The sequence below is a fragment of the Manis javanica genome, chromosome 10, assembly GCF_040802235.1.
Source record: "Manis javanica isolate MJ-LG chromosome 10, MJ_LKY, whole genome shotgun sequence".
NCBI classification, from domain to species: Eukaryota; Metazoa; Chordata; class Mammalia; order Pholidota; family Manidae; genus Manis; species Manis javanica.
Genome location: NC_133165.1, coordinates 89,613,164 through 89,637,388, shown reverse-complemented (window position 1 = coordinate 89,637,388; position 24,225 = coordinate 89,613,164). Strand labels below are relative to the sequence as shown.

The window sequence follows — 24,225 nt, the reverse complement described above, 5'->3', positions numbered from 1 at the left end:
AAATGTTTAACATTAATCAATATTCAGCCACATGCTTCATGATAAAATCAGATTGGAGGAATTGCAGTTCGAGTAAATAGGCACAGACAAATACCGTTACCCAAGTTACTTAACAGAACTACATAATTTCTCCCCAATACAGTAACTTGAGGGTGAGATATGAAATTTAAATTTTGGTTGTGGAAAGAAAAATCTACTGTCGACTGAAATCAGCACAACTCTTATATGTAAGAAACATAGAGTTTATTCGTAGTCTTACTGAGGGTTATGGCCAGTGAACTTATCTGGGAGGAGTTTTGGTGAAATGCTCCAAAGCCCCTTCATTTGGAAAATCTTAAATACATGCTGAAAAGAGGTTACATTTATCAATACATCAAGCAGTGTGGCTTGGACACATCTAGTTAGTGTCCTAAAAGATCATGCCACACCCATTCCAAAGCTATCTGTGTGAGGATGCAACGATAAACGTCCCATTAGGTGGGTGTCCTCATCTTCCTTTGAGGATGGAGAGGACACATATGACAGATTATTTTATCAATGCTGATCAGAAAATTACTGACTGACTACATTTTGGGAGGAGGTTGAAACTGCTATTAGGTTATTTGTTAGGTCAAGAAAGCCAAAGAAATGCAGGAGTCCAGACTGATGACAGCAAGATTTAATAGAAGACTTCACTACAGATGTAGTAAAGGGCTGATTCAGAGAGACTACAGCCCCAAAAAGGAAGTTTTGCGGTTTTATAGTAATCAGTCTTTAGCCAAGCGCCTTTCTCCAGGGATGTGGGCAGGATGCATGTGCAAGAATTTCCATCTCTTGGTTAGCAGAACTCGAGCCCCATGGATGTTCTCAGGGTCTGGCCCAGATGGTTTCCAGCTCCTCTCCAGGCCTGCCATTTCTCTAAGAAATGAAATGAAAATATCCAATTAGTTTTCTCGTTTCTGCCTTTTCAACAGCCTTAAGCTCTGATATGATGACCTGGCCTAGCACGAGTGACATCATGGTGGGCCTGTGTCTTTCTTTTTAGCACTACAAATATTGGCAATGATATAATTATCTAACAGCAAAGTCTGAATATTCTATCACAAATGAAAAACGATTAGTACTCCAAGAGACTTTTATAATATACAATCTCATATATTCATCAAATGTTTCTATATAACAAAAATTGAATAAACACTAATTGAACAAACAAAAAATATGTATTTTCCTGCTTTTGCAAGAGCAATATCAAATCCTCAGGATTCAACCTTACAATGAATAATGAATACCTAGAGCCCATATAAACAAAACAGCAAAAATGAAGTAGATGACAAAAACATACTTAAAAATTAATATAGGATATACTTATTCAGCGTGTATTCATGTTCAAGTGACTAAAAATGTGGTAAACATTAACAGAAATCAAAAGAAAAATCAGCCTAGGCTGTAGGTAGATGTTTCCAGAGTCGGCTGAGCAGCTCAGTAACCCCAGTGAGTCAGGTTCCATCAGTCCGTGTGCTCTGCAGTCCTCATTCACTGATGTCCTCCTCAGCCTGGTTGAAGTGTAAGCCTGACAGTTGGGGCATTCTTTTTTCATTTTGTAATGAAGGGCCTGACTTAAGCTGTGATTGCCAAGGCGCCCATTATGAAGAGGCAACCATTTTAAAGACTGACATCTCCTAGACACACTTTGCCAGCCACTCAACTGCAGAAAGAGCCAGGCCTCAGCCTCACACTGAGGCTCCCAGTTTTTAGAGATCTTGGTCCATTTCAGTAACCAAGCTTTTGGGACTTGTTTCTTTTTTTCCTCTTACTTTCTTTAAATTCCTGCTGTTCTGTTTTAAATTCACCAATAAAGAGTAAAACCTGGAAACCCTAGGCTCCCCACCCTCCATCCCAGTTAAAGAGACCACACCCTAACCCCACTTTGATGTGTGGCCCCAGGGTGCTGTGTAATTTCTAGTCTTGGAAGTAATAAAAAAATTTATTTTTTCAAAATTTCCTGATGGTTGTTGCTGAAGGGCATCTTGCCCCCCACAAAGGTCGGTCCAGCCTTAACCTTGGTTTGGGAAGGAGAGATGTCAGGGGGAAGCTCACACCCCCACCCGTCCACGCCTCCCCACAACCGCTAAGAACCCCCAGGCATTTCTAACCTGGCTTTACTCAGTTCTAGGTACCATAGTCTTAGACAACACAAACAGATCCGAAAGATGGGAAACTACCCCTTTTGCTGTTCTTGAATTTTATATAAATGAAACCATCCTAAATGCTTAAAATTTTAAATAGTCAAAGTATTCAAGTCTTGATAGGGAACTAATATAATTGGACTCACAGACATTGGCGTTGGGATGGTAAATTGGTTCAAAAACTTCTGAAATATTTTTGGTACTGTCTATCTACCAAATCACATATAAACGTATGATGAGGAATCTCCATGACCTCAAACTCTTGCTCTTCTCCAAGAGAACTTTTTGTTCAAGACAACCCTCCTTAAATTTCTTTCTAAAACTTTAAAAGAGCTGATTTTCCTTTTTTTAAAAAAAAATCTTCATGCCTGCCTGTGTTTTGCCATAGCGTGTTTGTTCTGAATTTCATTCCTCTGTATATACGAAGAGAAATGAGTATACTGTCCACCTTCAAAATAAAATGGCCAGTTCTTTTACTAGCAAGGCGAGTTTATTCAGGAATAACAACCGAATTTGGAACAGTTGCAGAACAAGCAGGTACACACAAGTCACAAAGTGGTCTGCGGCTGCAGCAGCAAGTCACATCGGCGCCCACTAGTGGCAGCAAGGTGCGCAGCACCGGCCTTGGCCACCCCCATGGAGGAAGGAGCTCTCCAAGCTGTATCCTGCAGGTGCGTCCAGTGGTTGTGCTGAGACAGGGATAAGAAGGCTGGGAGAGTCTTCCTCTGCCAACCAGAAAGCAAAGTCTGACACTGCTGGGCTGGGTAAGCTGCCGTGACAGCAGTGCCAGGGAAGCAACTCGGGGCTGAGCCACCAGAGAGTGGGAGGGAGCACCTGGGTCCTCAAGAGAGTGCCCAACCTTTTGGCCGCGGGAGGGCAGGGGAGGTATCATCCGCCTGCCCTTTCTCCTGAGGAGAGAGCTCCATCCAACGCTCACCCTTCTGGCACCCTTCCCACTGCTGGCAAGTCTTTCAAACTGCTGCCTGTGTTTTGGGTGTCATCAGGACCAGCAGAGTATGCCTGTCTGCCACAAGCAGCTGGAGTCTCAGCCTCCAAGACCGTTCCAGCTACCCCTGGTGTCCAGCCCCACTAATCACCAGAACTCAGTGTAATGTGGACTCTGGGTGCTGGAGCATATCTCAAGGGCCAGGTGTGCAGAGTCCCTGGGCTCCTATCCCCACCCCACTCTGTTCCTCTTCCTGTGCCTGCCCATTACCTTCAAACAACCTTCTGCAAAACTCGGACTTTTCTCCTACAAGGTATTTGTCTGGAAGTCATAATCATTATGGACGGTTTTTATCAATCATAATCATGGTTGACTTTTTGTCAATATCATTTCTTCTTTCAAAACACTTTGTTAATATGTATAATTGCCAAACTTTAGACTTTCACATAAGATAAGCATGTACAGTCTTACATCAACATTTTGTTTATTTTTAATCTATTTTCCAGTTTTTATTCTTTGAGAAGACTTTACCCAATTTATCTATTCCTTTTATTGGCATGTTTTAGCAGGTTTTATAAAATTAGCCCTATTCGTTTGTGATTTTTCTATGCTTAGGATTGTTATGTCTTTATGATGTAATGCATCCTTTATACTTACACTATCTCCCTGATGACCACTAATAACATATCTTCTTCTAAAACCGAATTTCTCTAATACTCATATACTCATTCCAACTTTGTTTTAGTAAGTTGCATTGTTAATTCTTCTCATCCTTTATTTTTACTCTATGTGATAACATATTTTTTTGTAAAGACTTTTTTAGAAAAAAAATATTAGGTTTACAGCAACATTGAGAAGGGGGACAGGTATTTCCCATTTTACTCTGCATCCACACAGACACGGCCTCTCGTGTTACCTACAGCCCCAACAGATGGTACATTTGTTACAGAATGAACCTAAAATCACACTTTATACTCACCCAGGGTCCATAGCTTTTAATGTATTTTTAGACATTTTGGAAAAATGTTCTGAAAACCACTTTTAAATCAAAAATTTTGCAAAAGTAGTACAGAAAGTGCCTGTGTACTATTCACCTAGGTCTCCTAAATGATACTATTCTACACAGTCAGAGCACAGTTATTAAAGCTAGGAGACTGACAGTGACACAAAACCATTAAGCTTATTCTGATTTTACTTCTTTTTACATGTAGTCTTCTGTGGAAGTTAGTTTATTTTTAACTACAACCACTACAATATTAGTAATGCCTAAGTTAATAAAAAGAATAATAACAGTATGGTCAATGTTGCCGAGTAAATGAGTCCCTCATATTTCAGGTAGGAATGTAAAATGGTACAGACATTCTGGAAAACAGATTGGAAAAACATTTTTATTAAGTTAAACTAACATTTACAACATGCCACGACAAATCCTCTCCTGCGTGTATGCTCTCATGAAGTGAAAACTTATGTTCACAAAAAACCCTGCACATGTACGTTTGTAACAGTTTTCATTGTAATAGCCAGTAACTGTAAATAACCTGATAATGTTCCCAGCCTGGTAGTGCATAGGCAAAACATAGAAAAGCCTTAAGATGGAACACAACTCAGTAAGGAAAAGAAGCATTCCTCTCATTCTTCATATTGGTCTCATCAATACCTGGGTAGCTCTATGAATTTCTAAGATTCAGTTCAGCATCCAATGTCTAAAGCAATTAGGAAGAACACTTACTGTCAAGTTACCAGAACATCTTGCTGTGGTAAACTAATTCTCCGCCATCCTCTGACTATGGACAGCTCCTGAAATATTGGCGATATTTTCTAAATGTCCTCCTCACAGCTGCTCTCACCTCATTGTTCTTCAAGCTGTAGATGAGGGGATTCACTAAGGGAGTGACCACACCATACAGAACAGAGAACACTAACTCCAGGGGTGAACCTGAGGTTGGTGTGAAATAGCGAAGGAAAGCTGAGCCGTAAAAGAGGAGGACAGCAGTGAGGTGGGAGGAGCAGGTGGAGAAGGCCTTGCTTCTGCCTGAGGAGGAGCTGATGCTCAGGATGGTGGACACAATAGGAGTATAGGAACAGACAATTAGGACACAGGTTACAAGCGCATGCAGGAGGCTGGAGCAGAGCAGAATAGTAAAGTTGGTGGAGACATCAGAGCAGGACAGAGGGAAGAGAGAGGGCAGCTCACAGCTGTAGTGGGGGATGGACTGATCCTTACAGAAGTCCAAGCTCATAGCTGGAAGGATGTTGATGAGTGCGTCCAGAAATCCCAGGCCCCAGGAGCCCCACACTAGCCCATTACAGAGCTTGTTGGTTATCTTCTGGCCATAGAGCAGAGGGTGGCAGATGGCAACGTAGCGGTCATAGGCCATCACTGAGAGCAGGCAGCCTTCAGTGCCCCCTGACTCAAACACAAAGAAGACTTGGGCCAGGCAACCCTGGACAGAGATGGTTTTCCTCTGAGACAGGAGGTTCTCCAGCAGCTTGGGCACTGTAGCCGAAGAGAAACAAAGGTCCAGGGAAGAGAGGTGACTCAGGAAGAAGTACATGGGGGTGTGGAGGCGGGAATCAGCCCTGATCACCAGCAGCAGCGTCAGGTTCCCCAGCAGAGTCTGGAGGTACATCATTAGGAACAGCGCAAAGAGCAGGGGCTGGGCACGGGGGTCTGCAGACAGCCCCAGGAGAATGAACTCAGTGACAGCGCTGTGGTTCCTCAGAGCCATTCAGTTCCTTTCTTCCGTTGGAATAAGAACAGGAAGTGGACAGAGCCTTCAGTGCCCCTGCCGATGTTCCAAGACATCCCCATCCTCTCCCTATACAATGTTTTGTTTTAAGATTTTAAACTCCTCACTGACTCCCTCAGGTATTTTTCTCCCCCAACCATTCCTCCATCCACCTCACAGGTCATGAACCCCTATTATCAGTCCTCCTATATTTGAGATCTTCTCATTATCTGCTCTAAAATCTATGCCCATCTTCTCCACCTTCTTCAACTGGGCCTGCTGCTCTCAGCTCCATCATCTTTCACACACTCTAGTGCACTTCTGAGAGTGGCTGCCCTCACCCCTTCTCTGCTGTTGTCCCTCACTCAATTATTTATTCAATGCCTCTCCATATCTAATTAGTGCTAAAAGCAAATTGTGTTTGCTTAGATTTCATCATTTTGGAAATTATTATGGCAGTTATATATATTGTCAGTTTTAATTCTCAGAATCAGATTGAGATGCCAGTGTGTGCAATAGTATGTGTGGATAAGTGGACAGGAATTCGACTGCAATGAAAGAGACTGTCTATTTTACAGGTGAGAATATTGGAGATGCCTGAAAGAAATCTAACTTCACACCTTAGTTGGTTTTGCATTTATGTGATGTCTCTATACCCTCAGTCCCTGCCCATGGATGTCAAAATACCTCTCAGTCCCTGCCCATGGAATAATTTTAAACTTGCTGCTTGATTTTTAAGAGCCTCCATCATCTAAGATTAACTTCTTTCTCCTGTCAGGACACCCGCCACTCCCCCAATGGCCTCACCGCCATCCCAAATGAGGCTCACCCAGAATAATCGCCATTGGCAATGGCTAAAATTCAGCCACTAGAGGTTCGTTCTATTAAAATAAGTGTGGCCCTACAGAAAAATTGGAACAACACTTGGAGACATGTGAATCTGGGTTCACATGTAACTCCTTCATGCGCAGAAGATGTATATGTTTCCCAAGGCATCAGGCAGTGAGGTTTCCTTTTTGGAAAAAGGAAATATAACAAGTGTTTGCTCCTTCATCCACTTAACTCAAAAAGTGCTAGTGACCCAGAAAGTCTTATTTAGTGATTGAGTGAGTGAATTAATAGCGGACTGAGGTCTGGAGGCTAAGGAAAGTGAGAACATCTCTTCTCCCAGGAAGGGCTGGAAACACTGAACAGAATGGGGGCTTCCAGGGGGGTGGTGTGCATTCCTATGTTCATGGGGGCAGGGATCCATAAAGAGGAAATAGGAGGAAGCTGGTGCTAATAGAGTAGGGAAGACAAAGTTTCATGCAGTCGGTTTCCCACTCCCCAAACCTGCAGTGGCTCTTACCCTCTTTCCTGGTCCCTCCACCTACTCCCACAGCAGAGTCCATGGCTCAGGTCGGCAGTAGTGATTTTCAATAACATAAGATTCTGGGTCTCAGAAAAGAGGATACACGTGGGCCACTAAGAACCCACTATTGGTTCTTACATGTTCTCCCCTCTTCTACTAAGAACTGAAATTTAAGCCAAAGGAATTTCACCATGCCTAATCATCCAGAGACTCAGGTCAGGCAGCTTTTGCACAGAAAACAAAGGGTCTCTGTTGCCAATGCTCAATGTCACTCAGGAAGGAGACACGCGCTTCCTGGGCAGCTGAGCACAGAATCCCACCTGATGGAAGGCAGCAGTGCACTGAGGCAGAGAGAGATGGGCATCAGGAGGCACGGAGGGAAGAAGATTCTGGGTGAAAATACATACCTTTAGAGGCCAGGAGGAGACCTGAAGAGGAGAGAAGAACAGAGCCAGAAAAAGCTGGGAACAAGGGAAGATAAACCTTCAGAGAAATATCTGACCTACCGAGTTGCCTATTTTTTCTAGTACAGAAGACATCCGTTTCTCTCTCCTGCCCCAGGTGAACTTGTCTCAAGCCACTAATTCTTCACACATAAGGGAACCAGCTCTTCTAAGAACAGCACAGATCATTTTCTTTCTCATAGAACACCACAAATGTGCAAGAAAACACCGTGGCCAAACTCTGGATATACTCCGGGGAAGATCTCCCTCCTCCTCATCCCCCCAATACCTCTCCACAGGCCAGTCTCCACCCTGGGAGTGCAGATTCCTCCCACCTGATCCTAGGTCCTGCCTTGCAGACGTCTCTGCATTTATTTCTCACTGTGAATCTAAATACAGTACTACAGCTCTCTGCAAATGACTACTTTAGGATCTAGCCTTTTGGGATGGCATCTCTGTTTAGGAGGCCATGTGTTGGCCACTGGAGCCTGGCATTTCAGAGACATCTTGCCAATGACATCTGTTCCCTGAAGTCACAGCCTGAAGCCAGATCCAATTCAATGCCTGTGTAAAATTAACTTTCTAACCCACAGGGAGTTCTTTGGCATGGGGGACTTTTGGAGCTTCTGGGTTGACATCACAGTTTTAACCTTGGGTAACGCTCCTGAGGACCCATTGCCCTTCAGAGAGGAGGCGGGGCTGGAAGAATTTCCCTGTGATACAAGATCTCATACATAGTAGCTGGATGCCCCATGTGTGAATTCCCTAGGAGCTGGCTGTGCACCCTCCTCGCATCCATATTATTGTCCTGCGGTCACATGAGCTGCATTTCTGAATATAAACAGCTTGATGCAAAGGACTGAAACAATGTATAACACAGAAATCTGTGTGTAGAGATTTTATGGGAGAAGTCTGTGTACCCTCAACCTACCCTCTGGTGCTGAAATGGGCAGGTGGGAAACCAGCCTTTAAGCTAACACACCTTTCCAGGAAAAGCCTTATCTTCAGGAATGTATTATCATCTAAAAAAAATGCATCTTCGTGGGCAGTATAAATTACCTTTTTAAATTTTTTTTACATGACTATTTGATGGCAGAAATGTCAAAATGTGTTGTTATGATTCAAATAAATAACACACACAGGACTAAGTGGCTGCGTTATTTAAGAAAACAATGGAAAAAAGCTTTTTTAATGTTAACTAAAAAAGCATATGTTTCCTTCCTAATATATTCTTAGTCCTGTAAAATAAATTGGAGATTCTCAGTAACATAACATATGCTTGTACCTGGAAAATTTACCGTCTAGGCAGATCACTAAGTTTACTGACCCAGATCACTAAAATGTTATTCTTCAGGAGAATAAATTCTATCCCATTCATCTGTTTAATGTCTGACTTTATCTCACTGTGTTGACTGAATGGATTAGTTCAAACATTTTTCTATAGGTGGTCCTTTAAAAAAATGCTATCCTATTATCAATTTACATTATATTGTGCACATTAAGCTTTGAAGATGGGTACTACCTTTGTAAGCTGCTCTGCAAGTGGGATCTCCTATCTGATGATTTTGAAAACTTTCAAATGATTGAACTTGCTGACAGGATTGGCCTCGTCCAGCTGAGCCGGGTGAGTGACACACTGGCTCATAAGGACCTGTAAGGGATGTTTGGAAAACTGACACAATCTCCTTCTGAGTGAGCCCTTCCCACTTCCTGTTCCGGTCACTCAAGTACATATCTTGGGTCTAGATAGGAGAAATGACTGGTCCTAACTTATAACTTATGACAGAGCTAGGACCACATTTTCTTACATGATTTTTCTAATTTCCATTATGTTCCTTATGTGTAAAGAGCCAGGTACAGTACCTAGCTGCCTCTAAGTATTTAGATGTATAATTCTCTAATACACTTACATTATAAAGTAAGTTTCAAATTATGATGATTTATTGTTGTTGGCAAAGATCATGCTGACTCACAATAGAGGAATTGGAAATAGTAGGTAAATATTTGAAACAGAATAAAGAGAGAACATGCAAAAGATAAAGATACATATAGATATAGATATAGATATATACATACATACACACACAATTTTTCAGCACATATGTTATCTTCCTGACGCAAAAGCTATTTTCATCACAATTAAGATATTAAATTTTTACTGGAGCCAAAAGAATAAAAATCTGAACTTGTGATATCTCCCTAAGATAGTAGTAGGGTTTATAAAACTGTTTGATTTGGGGACTTGAATAAGCTCCCAATGAGCACACTGTCTTCATGGCTTAAAAATATGCTAATAAGAACTTAGTCAAGGGTCATAAGTAAATATTAGGGACTACAGTTTTACATTGAAATAGAATGTAAATATGGTATTAAGAGAATTAAATCTGGGTTGTAGATGGTGTAGCGTTTTACCTTAATAGCATTTTTATGTGCATTTATAAATAGCTACACATCTGGCTTTAAAATTAGAGAGCTTAACTTTAATTTAGAAACATAAAGAGGTATTTTCTGACTCATGTATGTGAAAGAAATTACTTTTCTTCAGTCCTGTGGTGCCAGGAGATCTTCCTGGGCATCTATATGGCAAAGGACATTTCAATGCCCAGAATGAGCTACAAACACAATTATGACAATGATTATGGCAGAGTCCCTGTCCTACAGAGATTATAACAGTACAATGAGGATCACAGGTGTGGCAGAGCAGGGGTGAAGAAGCATGATACCTACTGGAAGGGCAGTGTGCAAATGGCGGTATTGATGCAGACAAGACACTGCTTATCCAACATGCTGAAGATGAGCAGCCGCATGGGAAATTTTAACATAGTTTATATAGATGAAGAATCATGATTCCTGAATTTAGTAATTTGAAACTGAAATCAATTAGAGATGAGTCTGTAGACATACATTGAGGTTGATTTTCTGTGGTTGTATATGTCATGCTAAGTAACTTACTTTCCTTATCAATTTAAGATCTTTGAATTTTTTTCAGGAAATTTCTGGTAAGCACCAGAATAAGTAAAGAATAAGGATTTGAAGTTTGAAGGACATGGGCATTTTTCTAGATATCATTGTATCACAGGCATAGAAGAAAGATCTGAGCGGAGCAGAGCTGTGGGCAAGGAGATTGACTTGGAAGATGCCTATAACTTAATTCTGAAATAATGAAGGTCTGAACTAGGGCTGTGTGAAAGGAAGATAAAACTAAGGAGTTGAGTTCTGTTAAGCATTGAGTTTATTCTCCCCACTGAAACAAAGAATTGAAAGGCAGAGACCAAGTAGTGAAGAAGAGAGAAAGTTTTATTCGAATACACACCAAGGGAGGAGCAGCCTAGAGTCAACGCTGACAAAGGCAAGAAAGGGAAGCTCACTGAACTCCTGCTCCGCTTTGGGCAAATCCCTCACCAACTCCTAAATCCAGGGCCATCTAGCATCCAGTGCCCACCTGAATCTGCACAGCATGGGAACTGAGTCCCACCACACCAGGATTTGGGAGAGCCACAGAGCACTAGATGAAGTGAGATTATGTTCTGAGAACTTCGCAAAGGAAAAGATTTTCAGGCAGGCTATGAAAGAGCATGATTGCACAGCTGAAGTCCTGTCTGGGCCACCCAGGTGGTGGGATCTTGCAAGCCCAAATCAGAGCTCCCAGCAGCTCCTGCCTGTTTAGCTGGAGTAGAACAGGGAGAGTAACACACATGAAGAAAGGGGAGTGCCGGCAACCTCAGAGAGGAGAGGTGACTGAGATCCTTAGGGTCTGAGGTTTCATAGGGCCTTTTTGGGTAGGAGTCTGCAGAAGTCATGACTTTTACAGGTATTTATAACCCTTTGAAGTTTTGTCTTAAGAATAAGGTTATTTAGCTGACTATGTTGGTTTGCACTTAAGCATTCTTTGTCTCCGTAGGCCTATTTACACTTCTAAGGTGTGTCTCCTGCCCTGGTTACAAAGTTACTTGATTAAGGGGCTAGAAGAAGATGAAGAACTGCATACAGAGTAAGTTAAAGAATAAGATGGGGCTTTTTGCAGACTAAGTGGATTTTTCAATGGCATGATCTTATTGGCACAAGGAAGACATGCACTGAGCTCTCATACTTTTCTTTATCTGGACATTCCAAGTCACTTCTGGCCTTTGGAACATCAACTAATTAAGTTATTAACTCTCTGGGTCTTATCTGGCTCTCCGGTTTATCTGGTTAATTCTTTGAGATCCTTTTAGTGGGCTCTACTGGCTTTATTCTCTCACCACCCACTCATGGCTATTTTTCTGCCTAAGAGTTCTATCCATTTTGGGATGCTTATGATAAATGAGAGATAGGAGTCAGTGTTACAGTTTTAAACTGAAGAGATCTGAGGGAGGCTAGTGCCACTGTGTATGACAAAGATTATTTCCAACAAAGTAGTGAACTTGAAATCTCAAAACACTACTGCTCCATAATTTCTAAACCTGCTTAATCAAATACAAAACTGAAAAAAACTTTGAAGGAATTGGGTTAAAAAGGAAAGTTCAATGAAATACATTTAAAGATCTAATTGTTACTAAGCAATTCACGAATGGGGTGCATCCTATCCAGCAAACAGAGGTAAACACTGAGGAGCTGAACAAAATGGAAGATTTTTATAGGAAGGAGAATGGGGCAAGACATTATTAACAAAAGAAAAGGAAAGGTTTCAGGCAAGGTCACCTTCCCATAAAGGAAACCATGTAAAGAAAGAGATTTCCTTGTCTTTGTGGAGGTGTGGAATGAAAAGGGCCATGTGACAGATTACCTCATTGCTGCCAGCCAGAAATTTCCTGAAAAAAAATCAACAAAGATCTTAAATGAATTGATAAGGAAAGCAAAAGAAATACTCTGAGGTCACAGTTAATGTAAAAGGATCTGACCAGTGGAATAAGTGTACACAAGGCATCTGATATCTTAGGGCACTATGGATCTGGATGGTATAACTCTGGAGAGAGAAAATCCCAGGGCAAAATACCTTTAAAACCAAAATCAGTCAAAGGGAGAAATAAAGTTTAAAACCCATTTATTGGTTATAAACTGCAGTCAGGGGCTGTCTCTTTCCTGCTCCGTCAAAAGCAAGCAAGACCTCCCCCTACCCTCGGTTGCCGAAGTAATTATCCATTGATATGGAGAGAAACTTTTATCCACCCCTGAGGAACACCTGTTAATACACAGATGCACTAAATCCAGACAAGATATTCTGGAAATATTACAATTCTACATACAAATGGTTAGGGCGGAGGCTGGCAAACTGGCCATGGACCAAATCTGGCTCACTGCCTGTCTTTTGTGAATAAAGTTGTGTAAGAATGCTGCCAAGCTCATTCATTTGCCTACTGTCTGTGGTTGCCTTTGCAGAAAAAAGGCAGACCTGAGTAGTGACAACAGGACCTGTTTAAATCTCAAAGTCTGAAAGATTTACTATCTGGCCCTTTATAGAAGAAATTTGCCAACCTCTGGTCTGAGCTGCATTGCCCAACATGGTAGCCACTAGCCTCATGTGTTCATTTCAATGAAAAATAATCGAAATTAAATAAAAGAAAATTTTCAATCCTCATTTGAATTAGATATATTTCAAGTACTCAAGAGGCTCCACACAACTTGTGGTGACTCCACTCAAAAGGCCACATGTAGAACATCTCCATGATTACAGAAGTTCTACTGGATAACACTGGTCAAAAACACAGATGGTCAAGTAGCACTGGGCACAGAACCTTGGGTCCACATTGGGAGACACACAGGTTCCTTCCTCCTCCCCTTTCTTGTACCCCTTTCCCACCCAGTACCCTCAAATCACTTTCTACAGAATTCCCTTCCCATCACCTCCTTGAATTTTCAGAAGCTGAACAAATCATCTAGGAACAATTCAACAAGAGGACGTTTTCTTAAAGAAGAAAGTTTTTCTTAATCATCACCTCCTTTCCTGAGATAATCATTTCCACAGCATACACACAGCCTCGGTCATATGCACAGACCTATGACTGTATGTGAACTTGTATATTCCAACCAACATTGGTGCTTTTCAAAAGCTACTCTGGATATCTCGTTCCCCACCTCCTCCTTTTAGGCTTTTGATTAGCCTATTGTTTTCCCCAGCTGTTATCCATTGCCTTAGGCAGCTGTGATATTTCCTAATTGCCTCTGACTTTCATCAACAGACATTCCCAAGGAAAATACTGTTCACACATGGCCACAAAGGATTGCAAGTGGGGTTTCTCAGGCAATGACCAGACCGCTAAAATAATGACTGTTGACCACAGTGGGGGTCTGGGTGGGTCTGAAGGAGAGCCAACCCCATTCCTCCAAATCCACAAGTTGCTGGCCTGCTGAATTTTACCATAATAAGGGATGTCACTTTTCACATCTACTGCAGAGCTGCAAAGGTTTAGATGAGAATAGGGCAAATCAAAACACCACAAATGTTTCTGTTCTTACCAAGATTCAGCCAATTTTCTTCATTAAATATTACAAGAATAGCTTCAAGTCTTTGGTTAATTTCCAGTGTTTTGAAAGAGTTGATTTTGACAAGTTTTGCTTATCCTCTTTGTCTTTATGAAAGAGAATTTTTGAGGTCCTTACTCCACCATTTTAACAGGCTTTCCTCCTCAAGTATTTCGTGTATATTGCCTTTGAATTCCTTGACCTTGGTACATTTGTAGTTCTAATAGTTTGTAAACTTCTTTGGATTTTCTGGATACTCAATAAAGTCATCAGTAAATTAAAACCAGTTTTTACTTTTTTCTTTTTCACTTCAATGCTCTCCACTTTTTTTTCTTTCTTTATTGAACTAAATATAGATACCAGGACAATGTTGAATGGAACTGGCAGTGGTACAATTCTACTCTTGCTCTTATTTCAGTGCTTCACAATAAAGTATTATATTAACCAAAGTTTTGTTACAAATACCCTTCATGAAATAGCAGGGTTGTTTTCTATGACTAGTTTACTGAACGTATGTTTTATTTTCTAAATCATGAATTGGTGTTGAAGGTCAAGGATTTTTCAGCATCTATAAGATGACTTCTGCTGCTGCTTACTAAGTGTTATATTAAATTACATTGATTCATTTTTCTAAGTTTTTTGGTGTGGGCAAAAATGCAATATTTACAGAATCTCTCACCTGGCATTAGTGCATCTCCATATCAATAGGTGTTTCAAAGGGGTGGAGAGAGAGTAGTCCTTCTCTATATCAATAGGTAATTACAAGGGGATACCTTGTATGAGAGCATACCTGCACTGGAGAGGTTAGGTGGGGCCATTTTGCAGCAGGTGGCAAGAGACACAGGCGAGCAGAAGTGGACAACTACTTGTAAACCATAAATTGGTTTCTCCCACATTATGTCTCCCTTTGACTGATTTTGGTTTCAAAGGTAATTTGTCCCAGGCTGGGAACATATTTTTCCCCAGAGTTATACCAGGAATGAGTTAGCAGGACCTCTGAACACTATATCAGTCTTCATGGGTGCAATGCTTGGGCAGGTTGCCCCTAGAGATGGTGCCAAGACACCCAAAAACCCCTCTGTGGTTGGTGGGAGGCCCCAGTATCTGCTGTGGTTGAGGGTGCACCTTTACCCAAGGGCCTCCTATCTGTGGGGCTTCAACTTGGAGAGCCCCTTGTGGAAAATTGGTCTAGGGTAAAACACCTCCTAGATGGGTGGGCTCTTCCCCAGAATTGGGAAAGTGTGGAGACACCAGGAGCTGTGGAATTAGCCCTCAGTGAGATAGAAGATTGCTTAGAGGTTCTGAGTGGCCATGTTGAGGCTGGGATTGTGGGATGTTTGTATCTCAAGATAGTGGAAAGGGATATCAAGGAGAGAAACAAACTTCAGGGCTGCTTGGAGGAGCTGGGTACCCTTAAGAGAGACAGTTATTCAGAAGTCATGTTGCACTACAGGAAGATACATCAGCAGTGAAGGAGGGGGCAGCAAGAGAATCTGCGTTGAGGAGGCCTTAGGGGAGGTGAAGGAAGGACAGATGCCTTCAGCCCCAGACATGGTAGGAAAGATGGGGGGTGAGTATGAGGGGGAGGGGCCAAGAGCAGAACTATTGACCAGGAGGCACCAGCCTCTCCTATATTAAAGACCCACCCAGGTGTAGTTAATCAAATAAAAATTCAACAACCTTGGTCTCCTCAGGGGGAGGTGCAGCTCCTTCCCCAGGTTGAGGAGCACTCCATGCTCTGGCCCTATACCCACGGTGAGCTGGTGGGCATGAGCAACTGCTTTCAGCAGAAGCCATCAGAACCTCTTCCTACATGGCTTCTGCATCTCTGGGATATGGGAGTGGAACACATTGCTATACCTGCTTCTGAAATAGGTAGACTGGCTACATTCAATTTCATGGAATACAAACAAGAACAGGCTTGTCACAACATTTTATTTTATTTTTCATCTATTTTCCAGTTTTGATTCTTTGAGAGAATAGTAGCCAATTTATTTCTTCCTTTTTTGGCATATTATAGCAAGTTTTATAAAATAAACATCACTCGTTTGTGATTTTTCTATGTTTAGGATTCTTATGTCTTTGTGATATAATAATTCCTCTATATCTATGTTATCTCTCTGTAGATTATTGATAATATATCTTCTTCTGAAGCTGAATTTGTCTAATATTAATATACTTGTTACAACTTTTAGTTTGAGAGGCATTGTTAATTTTTTCATCGTTTATTTTTGCTCTATAAGATACCATTTTAAGAATTTTTTAGAAAAAAAAATTTTATACTCAAAGCAAATTTCAGAGAAAGGTACAGAGATCTCCCATATACACCCTGCATCCACACAGACACAGCCTCTCCCATTGTCTACAGATGCTAACAAATACATTTGTTACATGATGAACCTAAAGGATACATAATAGTCACCCAGAGTCCATAGTTTTTAACATATTTTTAAATGTTTTATTCTCAAAAAAATTTAGAAATCAAAAACATTTCAAAAATAATACAGAGAGTGCCTGTGCACTATTCACCTAGTTTTCTTAAATGATATTTTTCTACACGGTCAGAGAGCAGTTTTTAAGGACAGGAAAGTGACAGTGAAACAAAACTATTAAGATTCTTCTTACTTCATCAGTTTTCACATGTACTCTATTTTTGGGTATAGTTTATTTCTAACTACAACCACTGCACACTTAATTAAGAATAGCTAAAATTAGTAAAAAAAAAAAAAAAAAATACCAATACGGACAATGTTGCAGAGTAACTGAATCCTTCATATATTTCTGGTGAGTATGTAAAATAGTACAGACATTCCTGAAAACACATGGGAAAAACAATTGTACTAAGTTAAACTTATATTTGCAACATGCCACAGCAAATCCCCTCCTAGGTACACACACTCAAGAAGTGAAAACATGTTCACACAAAATCCTATACATGACTATTCATAGAAGTTTGATTTGTAATAGCCAGTAACTATAAATAACCTAAATGTTCCTAACCTGAATAGAAAAATAAACATGGACCAGTGTTATGATAAAACACTGCTCAGAAAGGAAAAGAAGCATTCCTCTCTTTCATTCCTGATACTGCTCTCATCGCCATCTGGGTACCACTATGAATTTCTAAGATTCCTTTCTTGGATCCAATATCAGAAGCAATCAGAAAGTACACTTACTGTCAAGTTACCAGAACATCTTGCTTTAGTAAGCTAATTCTCCACCATCCTCTGACTATGGTCAGCTACTAGAATATTGGAGACATTTTATAAACGTTCTTCTCACAGCTGCTTTCACCTCATTGTTCTTCAAGCTGTAGATGAGGGGATTCACTAAGGGAGTGACCACACTGTACTGGACAGAGAACATTAAGCCCAGGGGTGAACCTGAGGTTGGTGTGAAATACCGAAGGAAACCTGACCCATAAAACAGGAGGACAGCAGTGAGGTGGGAGAAGCAGGTGGAGAAGGCCTTGCTTCTACCTGAGGAGGAGCTGATGCTCAGGATGGTGGAAACAATAAGAGAATAGGAAAAGACAATTAGGACACAGGTTACAAGCCCATTCAGGAGACTGGAGCAAAGCAGAATAGTGAAGTTGGTGGAGACATCAGAGCAGGACAGAGGGAAGAGAGAGGGCATCTCACAGCTGTAGTGGGGGATGGACTGATCCTTACAGAAGTCCAAGCTCATAGCTGGTAGGATGTTGATGAGTGCGTCCAGAAATCCCAGGACCCAGGAGCCCCACACTAGCCCATTACAGAGCTTGTTGGTTATCTTCTGGCCATAGAGCAGAGGGTGGCAGATGGCAACGTAGCGGTCATAGGCCATCACTGAGAGCAGGCAGGCTTCTGTGCTCCCTGAGTCAAACACAAAAAAGACTTGAGCCAGGCAACCCTGGACAGAGATGGTTTTCCTCTGAGACAGGAGGTTCTCCAGCAGCTTGGGCACTGTAGCCGAAGAGAAACAAAGGTCCAGGGAAGAGAGGTGACTCAGGAAGAAGTACATGGGGGTGTGGAGGCGGGAATCAGCCCTGATTACCAGCAGGAGCGTCAGGTTCCCCAGCAGAGTCTGGAGGTAAATCATTAGGAACAGAGCAAAGAGCAGGGCCTGGACACGGGGGTCTGCAGACAGCCCCAGGAGGATGAACTCGGTGACGGTGCTGTGGTTCCCTACAGCCATTCGGTTCCTTTGTTCCCTTGGAATAAGAACAGGAAGTGGGCAGAGTTTTCGGTGCCCCTGCCAATGTCCCAATATGTCCCCATCCTCTCCTTATACAATGTTTCATTTTATCAAGATTTCAAAGCTTCTAAATGGTGTCCTCCAGGTATTTTTCTCCCCCAACAACCCATCACCCACATCACAGGTCCTGAAATCAGTCATGCTAAATTTGACTTCTTGTCCTTATTCTGCTCTAAAAGCCATGTCAGTCTGCTCCACCTTCTTCCTCTGGGCCTGGGGCCCTCAGCTCCAGCATCTCTCATGCACTCCAGTGTGCTCCTGAGAGTGGCTGCCCTTCACCCCTTCTCTGCTATCTCTTATCCCTTATCTTCGATTATTTATTCAACACCTCTCCATAATTAATTAGTGCTTACAAAGAGCAAATTGTATTTGCTTATATTTTATCATTTTTATTACAGTTATATATACTGTCTGTTTTAATTCTAGGAATCAGATTGAGAGGCCGGTGTGTGCAAATATGTGTGTGAAGAAGTGAACAGGAGTTTGGTAGCAATGAAAGAGAATGTCTGTTTTACAGGTGAGAATATTGGAGGTCCCTGAAAAAAATCCCATTTCCCACCTTTCTTGGGTTTGTATTTGTGAGATGTCTCAACGCTCTCAGTCCTTGCCCATGGAATAAATTTACGCTTTCTGCTTGACATTTAAGAGACTCCATCATCTAAGATTAACTTCCTTTCCCTGTCTGAATTCCCACCCCTCTCCAATGGCCTCACTGCTTCCAAAATGGGGCTCATTGAGAATAATCGCCATTGGCAATGGCTAAAATTCAGCCACTAGAGGTTCATTCTAGTAACTGAAGTGTGTAGCTACAGAAAAGTTGGAATAACTCTGGGACACATAACACATGAATCTGGGTTAAAATGTAACTCTCTCATTAACAGAGGATGTGTACCTTTCTCGAGTCATCAAGCAAGTGAGGTTTCATTTTTGTAAAATAAGAAATATAGCAAGTGCTAGCTCCTCGGTCTGCTCTGCTCAGAAATTCTTAATGACCCAGAAAGTGTTAATGAGTGCTTACATGAATGAATTGATAGCTGGCTTTGGTCTGGAGGCTGAGGAGGGTGAGAACACCTCTGCCCCCAGGTTGAACGACTGGACAAACTGACCAGAATTTGAGCTTCCAGAGAAGCAGTGTATATACCTCTGTTCATGGGGGGAGGGATACATAAACAGGAGAAATGGGAGGAAGATGGTGCTAATCGAGTAGAGACGATGAAGTTTCTTGAGTGGATTTCCCACCCCCCCAAACCTGTGGTGGCTCTTGCCCTCTTTCCCGGTCCCTCCACCACCTCCCTCAGCAGAGTTCATGGCTTAGGTTGGCAGTCGTGATTTTCAATAACGTTAGATTCTGGGTCTTACAAAAGAGGATAAATGTGGGCCACTGAGAATCCACAATTGGCTCTGACTTGTTCTCCCCTCTTCTCCTCAGAAAGGAAGTTTAAGCTGAGGGATTTCATTCTCCCTAGTCATCCAGGGCCCCAGGCCAGGCAGCTTTTGCACAGAAAGCAAAGAGTCTCTATTGACAATGCTCAATATCACTCAGGAAAGAGACGCACTCTTCCTGGGCAGCTGAGCACAGAATCCCTCCTAAATGGAAGGCAGCAGTGCGCTGAGGTAGAGAGAGATGGGCCCCAGAGGGAATGGAGGAAAGAACATCGTCAGTGGAAAGACATACCTCAGAGAGTCAGTAGGAGACCTAACGAGGAGAGAGGAGCAGAGCCAGAAGAAGCTGGAAAGAAGGGAGGAGAATATCTTCAGAGAAATAACTGACCCACCGAGTTCCATGTTTTTTCTGGTATAGAACACATCCGTTTCTCTCCGCTGCCATGGATGAACTCGTCTTGAGCCAATAATTCTTCACACATAAGAGAACTGTTTCTTCTAAGAACAGCGCAGAATATTTTCTTTCTCATAGGATACCACAAGTAGGCAGAAACACCATGGCCAAACTCTGGATATGCTAAAGGGAAATCTCCCTCATCCTTATCCTCGCATTTCCTCACCACGGCGCAATCTCAACAATAGAAGTGCAGAATTCCTATCACTTGATCCTAGGCCCTGCCTCAATGGCATCTCTTCCTTTATGTCTTGCTGTGAATCTAAACACAGTACCACAGCTCTCTGCAAATGGGTGACTTGGGATCTGGTCTTATGGAATGGCATCTCTGTTTAGGATGCCATGTGTTAGCCACTGGAGCCTGGCAGTTTAAGAAACATCTGTCCAATGGCTTCTATTCCCTGAAGTCACAGCCTGAAGCCAGATTTTAACTTGTTGCCTGTGTAAAGTTAACTTTCTAAGCCACAGGGAATTCTTTGGCATGTGGGACTTTTGGACCTTCTAGGTTGACATCACATTTTTAACCTTGCGTAAATGCTCCTGAGGGCCTGCTGCCCTTCAGAGAGGAGGCAGGGCTGGAAATATTTCCCTGCGATACAAGACTTTATACTTAGATAACAACAAAGCAAACACTGAAGGAACAAAATAGCAGGAGACTCACAGAACCCAATAATGGACTAACAGTTACCAAAGGGAAAGGAACTGTGGGAACTGGGTGGGAAGGGAAGGATAAGGGGATTAAGGAGCATTATGATTAGCACACACAATGTAGGGGGGCACGGGAGAGGCAGTATAACACAGATGGACAGTGACTGTAATGAGCTATGTGGTGGTGACTTGATAATAGGGGCAATGTAGTAACCACAATGTTGCTTATGTGAAATCTGAGCATAAGATTGTATAGCAATGATACCTTAATTTAAAAAAAAGATTTCATACTTAGTAGCTGGATGCCTCATGTGTGAATTCCCTAGGAGCTGGCTGTGCACCCTCCTTGCATCCATACTATTGTCCTGTCGTCACACAAGCTGCATTTCTCAATATAAACAACCTGATGATGAAATGACTGAAGCAACTGAAAACACAAAAATTTGTATTTGGATATTTTGGGGGGAAGTCTGTGAACCTTCAACCTATACTCTGGTACCAAAAAGGGCTCATGTAAATACCAGTCTTTAAGCAAACATACATTTTCACAGGATAGCCTTATCTGCAGGAATTAATTATCAACTAAAATATACATCTGCATGGACAGCATAAATTACATTTTTAGATTTTTTTCAACATGACAATTTTGATGGCAGAAATGTCAGATGTATTTTATGTGATCCAAATATAATAATTAACACACTTAGGACCAGGTGGTTACATTGCTTAGGAGAGCAATGGAAGATTAATTTTAAAAATATTATCTAAAGAAGCATATATTTCCATCCCAATACATTTATAATACTGAAAAATAAATTGGAGATTCTCAGTAAGATAACATATTCTTGTGCCTGGAAAACTTACAGTCTAGGAAGGGGAATTACCCTCATCACTAAAATGTTATTCTTCGGGAGAATAAGGTCTGTCCCATTCATCTCTTTAATGTCTGATTTTATTTCACAGGATTGACTGAATGGATTAATTCAAACATTTTTCTACACGTGGTCCTTTAAAAATGCTACTTTGCAATCAATTTACATTGTATGGTGAATATTAAGCTTTGACGATGGTTACTACCACTGTAGGCTGCTATGCAAATGGGCTCTTCTATCTAATGATTTTGGAAAGTTTCAAATGATTGAACTTGGTGACAGGATTGGCCTAGTCAGGCTGAGCCTGGTGAGTGACACACTGGCTCAGAAGGACCTGTGAGGGATGTTTGGAAAAAGGATACAATCACCTTCTGAGATGAGCCCATCCCTCTTCCTGTTCACATCATTCAGTAAATATCTTGGGCCTAGATAGCAGAAATGATAGATCCTAACTTGTCAAGTAATTTATGACAGAGGTAGGATCATAGCTGCTTATATGATTTTTTAAAAATCTCATTATGTTCTGAATGTACAAAAAGCCAGGTACAATAACTAGCTGCTTCCAAGTATTTAGATCTATAAATCTCTAATACATTTACATTATAAGGCTGGTTGTCAAAAATGTATGATGTTTTATTATTGTTGGCAAATATCATACTGATTGATAGATATTGATACACACGAATAATATTTCAGCACATACAGGTTATCTTCCTCCCACAAAAGATTATCGTCATCACAATTAAGATACTAAATTTTTACTGGAGTCAAAAGAAAGAATCTCATCTTGTGAAGTCTCCCTTAGATAGTAGGTTTTTATAAAACTGTTTGATTCAAGGATTTGAATAAACTCCCAATGGGCACAAAGTCTTCATGGCTTATAAGTGTGCTAATGAAAATTTAGTCAGAGGTCAAAAGTAAATATTTGGGACTAAAGTTTAAATTATAATAAAGTCTTAAAATACTGTATTAAGAGAATTGAATCTGGATTATAGACGGTGCAACACTGGATTAATAACACTTGTTTTGAAATGCATTTATTAATTGCTATGCAATTAACATTAAAATTAGAGAACTTAACTTTAACTGAGAAACATAAAGAGGTATTTTCTTGTAATATCCTGTCTTAGTCACACATACTATCATTTGTGTTTGAGCAGTCCACATATCAGCTTTGTTCAGGCAGCTGATTAGCTTGATTATCGGCCTTGGCAACCCAGGGCATGGTGAGAGCAACAGCTTTCATACTATATAGTCACAATCTAAAGTCGGACATAATTTTCAAGCACTGTTTTCAATATTACAAGGACCAGTGGGATGTCTTACGTGTAGCTTTCGAACATCTCAGTGATGCAATGACTCATAGTCATCTTTTCTAAACTCTTTTCTGAGTTTAGCGGAAGTTGAAAATAGAAAGTGTGGCCGAAGGGGTATCTGCCGGATTACCCAAGCAGAAAAGGAATAATCTGTAATTGACAGTCTAAGGGGTGCATCTTCTCTCTGGGACGTTTCAGGCAAAATCACCTCCTGTAAATTTGCTGTGTAAAAGAGATTAGTTGACCAAAGATGTAAAGCAAAAAAAACAAGTTAACAGACACACTGAAATCATTATGCTGTATGTATAAAACTAATACAGTGTTGTATGTCAATTATATTTCAATTTAAAAAAAGGAAATAGCAGTTTCTCTTACAAAATATGTCTTTTAATTTAACAATTATGTTTAAAAGAAAAATATCCTAAAGCACAGTTATTCCAATAAAATAAAAATTGGTATTAACCAAGACAGGTTAGGTTTAGCACATTTATCACAGCATTCAAACTGATAAGAAAAATCAATAACTATCATATATTGGGGTGGGTAAAACAATGAAAAAAGTATTTCCAGAAGAATAAGTATAATTAATAAACATAGACAATGCTTCATTGCCACTAATCAAAGATATATGAATTTATAAAAATTCATACCATCTCTTGCTTTTCAAACCAGTATATTTTTTTTAAGGCAATGGTTATAATGCAGAGGAGAAACAGACATGTGCATCCTTTCCAGCGTCAGAAACTTTACTAGTTTTACTAGTTTACTAGTAAACTTTACTAGTTGAGTAAACTAGTCAACCCTTTTGGAAAGCTATCTGTTAATGTGCAACAATAGACTCAATATTTTTAACCAATAAACTAATAACTACAGCTCAGAAATTATTTTAAATATTTTAAATATGATTACAGAAATGTTCTGTACAAAGTAGTTTAATACAATGTTATTTATGAGAAGGAAAGCCTATTCTAAATGACCTGAAGAAATCAAATATAAAAGTTTTCTATTCAAATTCTATTCTAAGTGACCTGAAGAAATCAAATATAAAAGTTTAACAAGTAAACATGTCTAATAGCAGTAAACCATAAACAAACTCAGTAAACTTTGGGGAAGATGCTGAAAGGACTTTTAAATAAATAAAACAAAGTTTTGCAATGCATTGCATTAACATGGAAAAATACTTATGATATAATATTTAGTAGGAAAATCTAGATACACTATCGTGCATGTTGTATGATTGC

General features: G+C 40.8%; 2 protein-coding genes across 2 annotated transcripts; both read right to left on the bottom strand.

The window, feature by feature from the left end:
- Positions 1-4,895: 4,895 nt before the first annotated feature.
- LOC140843900 (olfactory receptor 8S1-like) lies at positions 4,896-5,840 on the bottom strand. The gene has a single exon (XM_073214313.1). It carries the CDS (start codon positions 5,838-5,840, stop codon positions 4,896-4,898), a length of 945 nt encoding a protein of 314 aa, XP_073070414.1.
- An 11,472-nt stretch (positions 5,841-17,312) lies between these two features.
- LOC140843809 (olfactory receptor 8S1-like) lies at positions 17,313-18,251 on the bottom strand. The gene has a single exon (XM_073214237.1). The coding sequence runs from the start codon at positions 18,249-18,251 to the stop codon at positions 17,313-17,315; it is 939 nt and encodes a 312-aa protein (XP_073070338.1).
- Between the last annotated feature and the right edge of the window lie 5,974 nt (positions 18,252-24,225).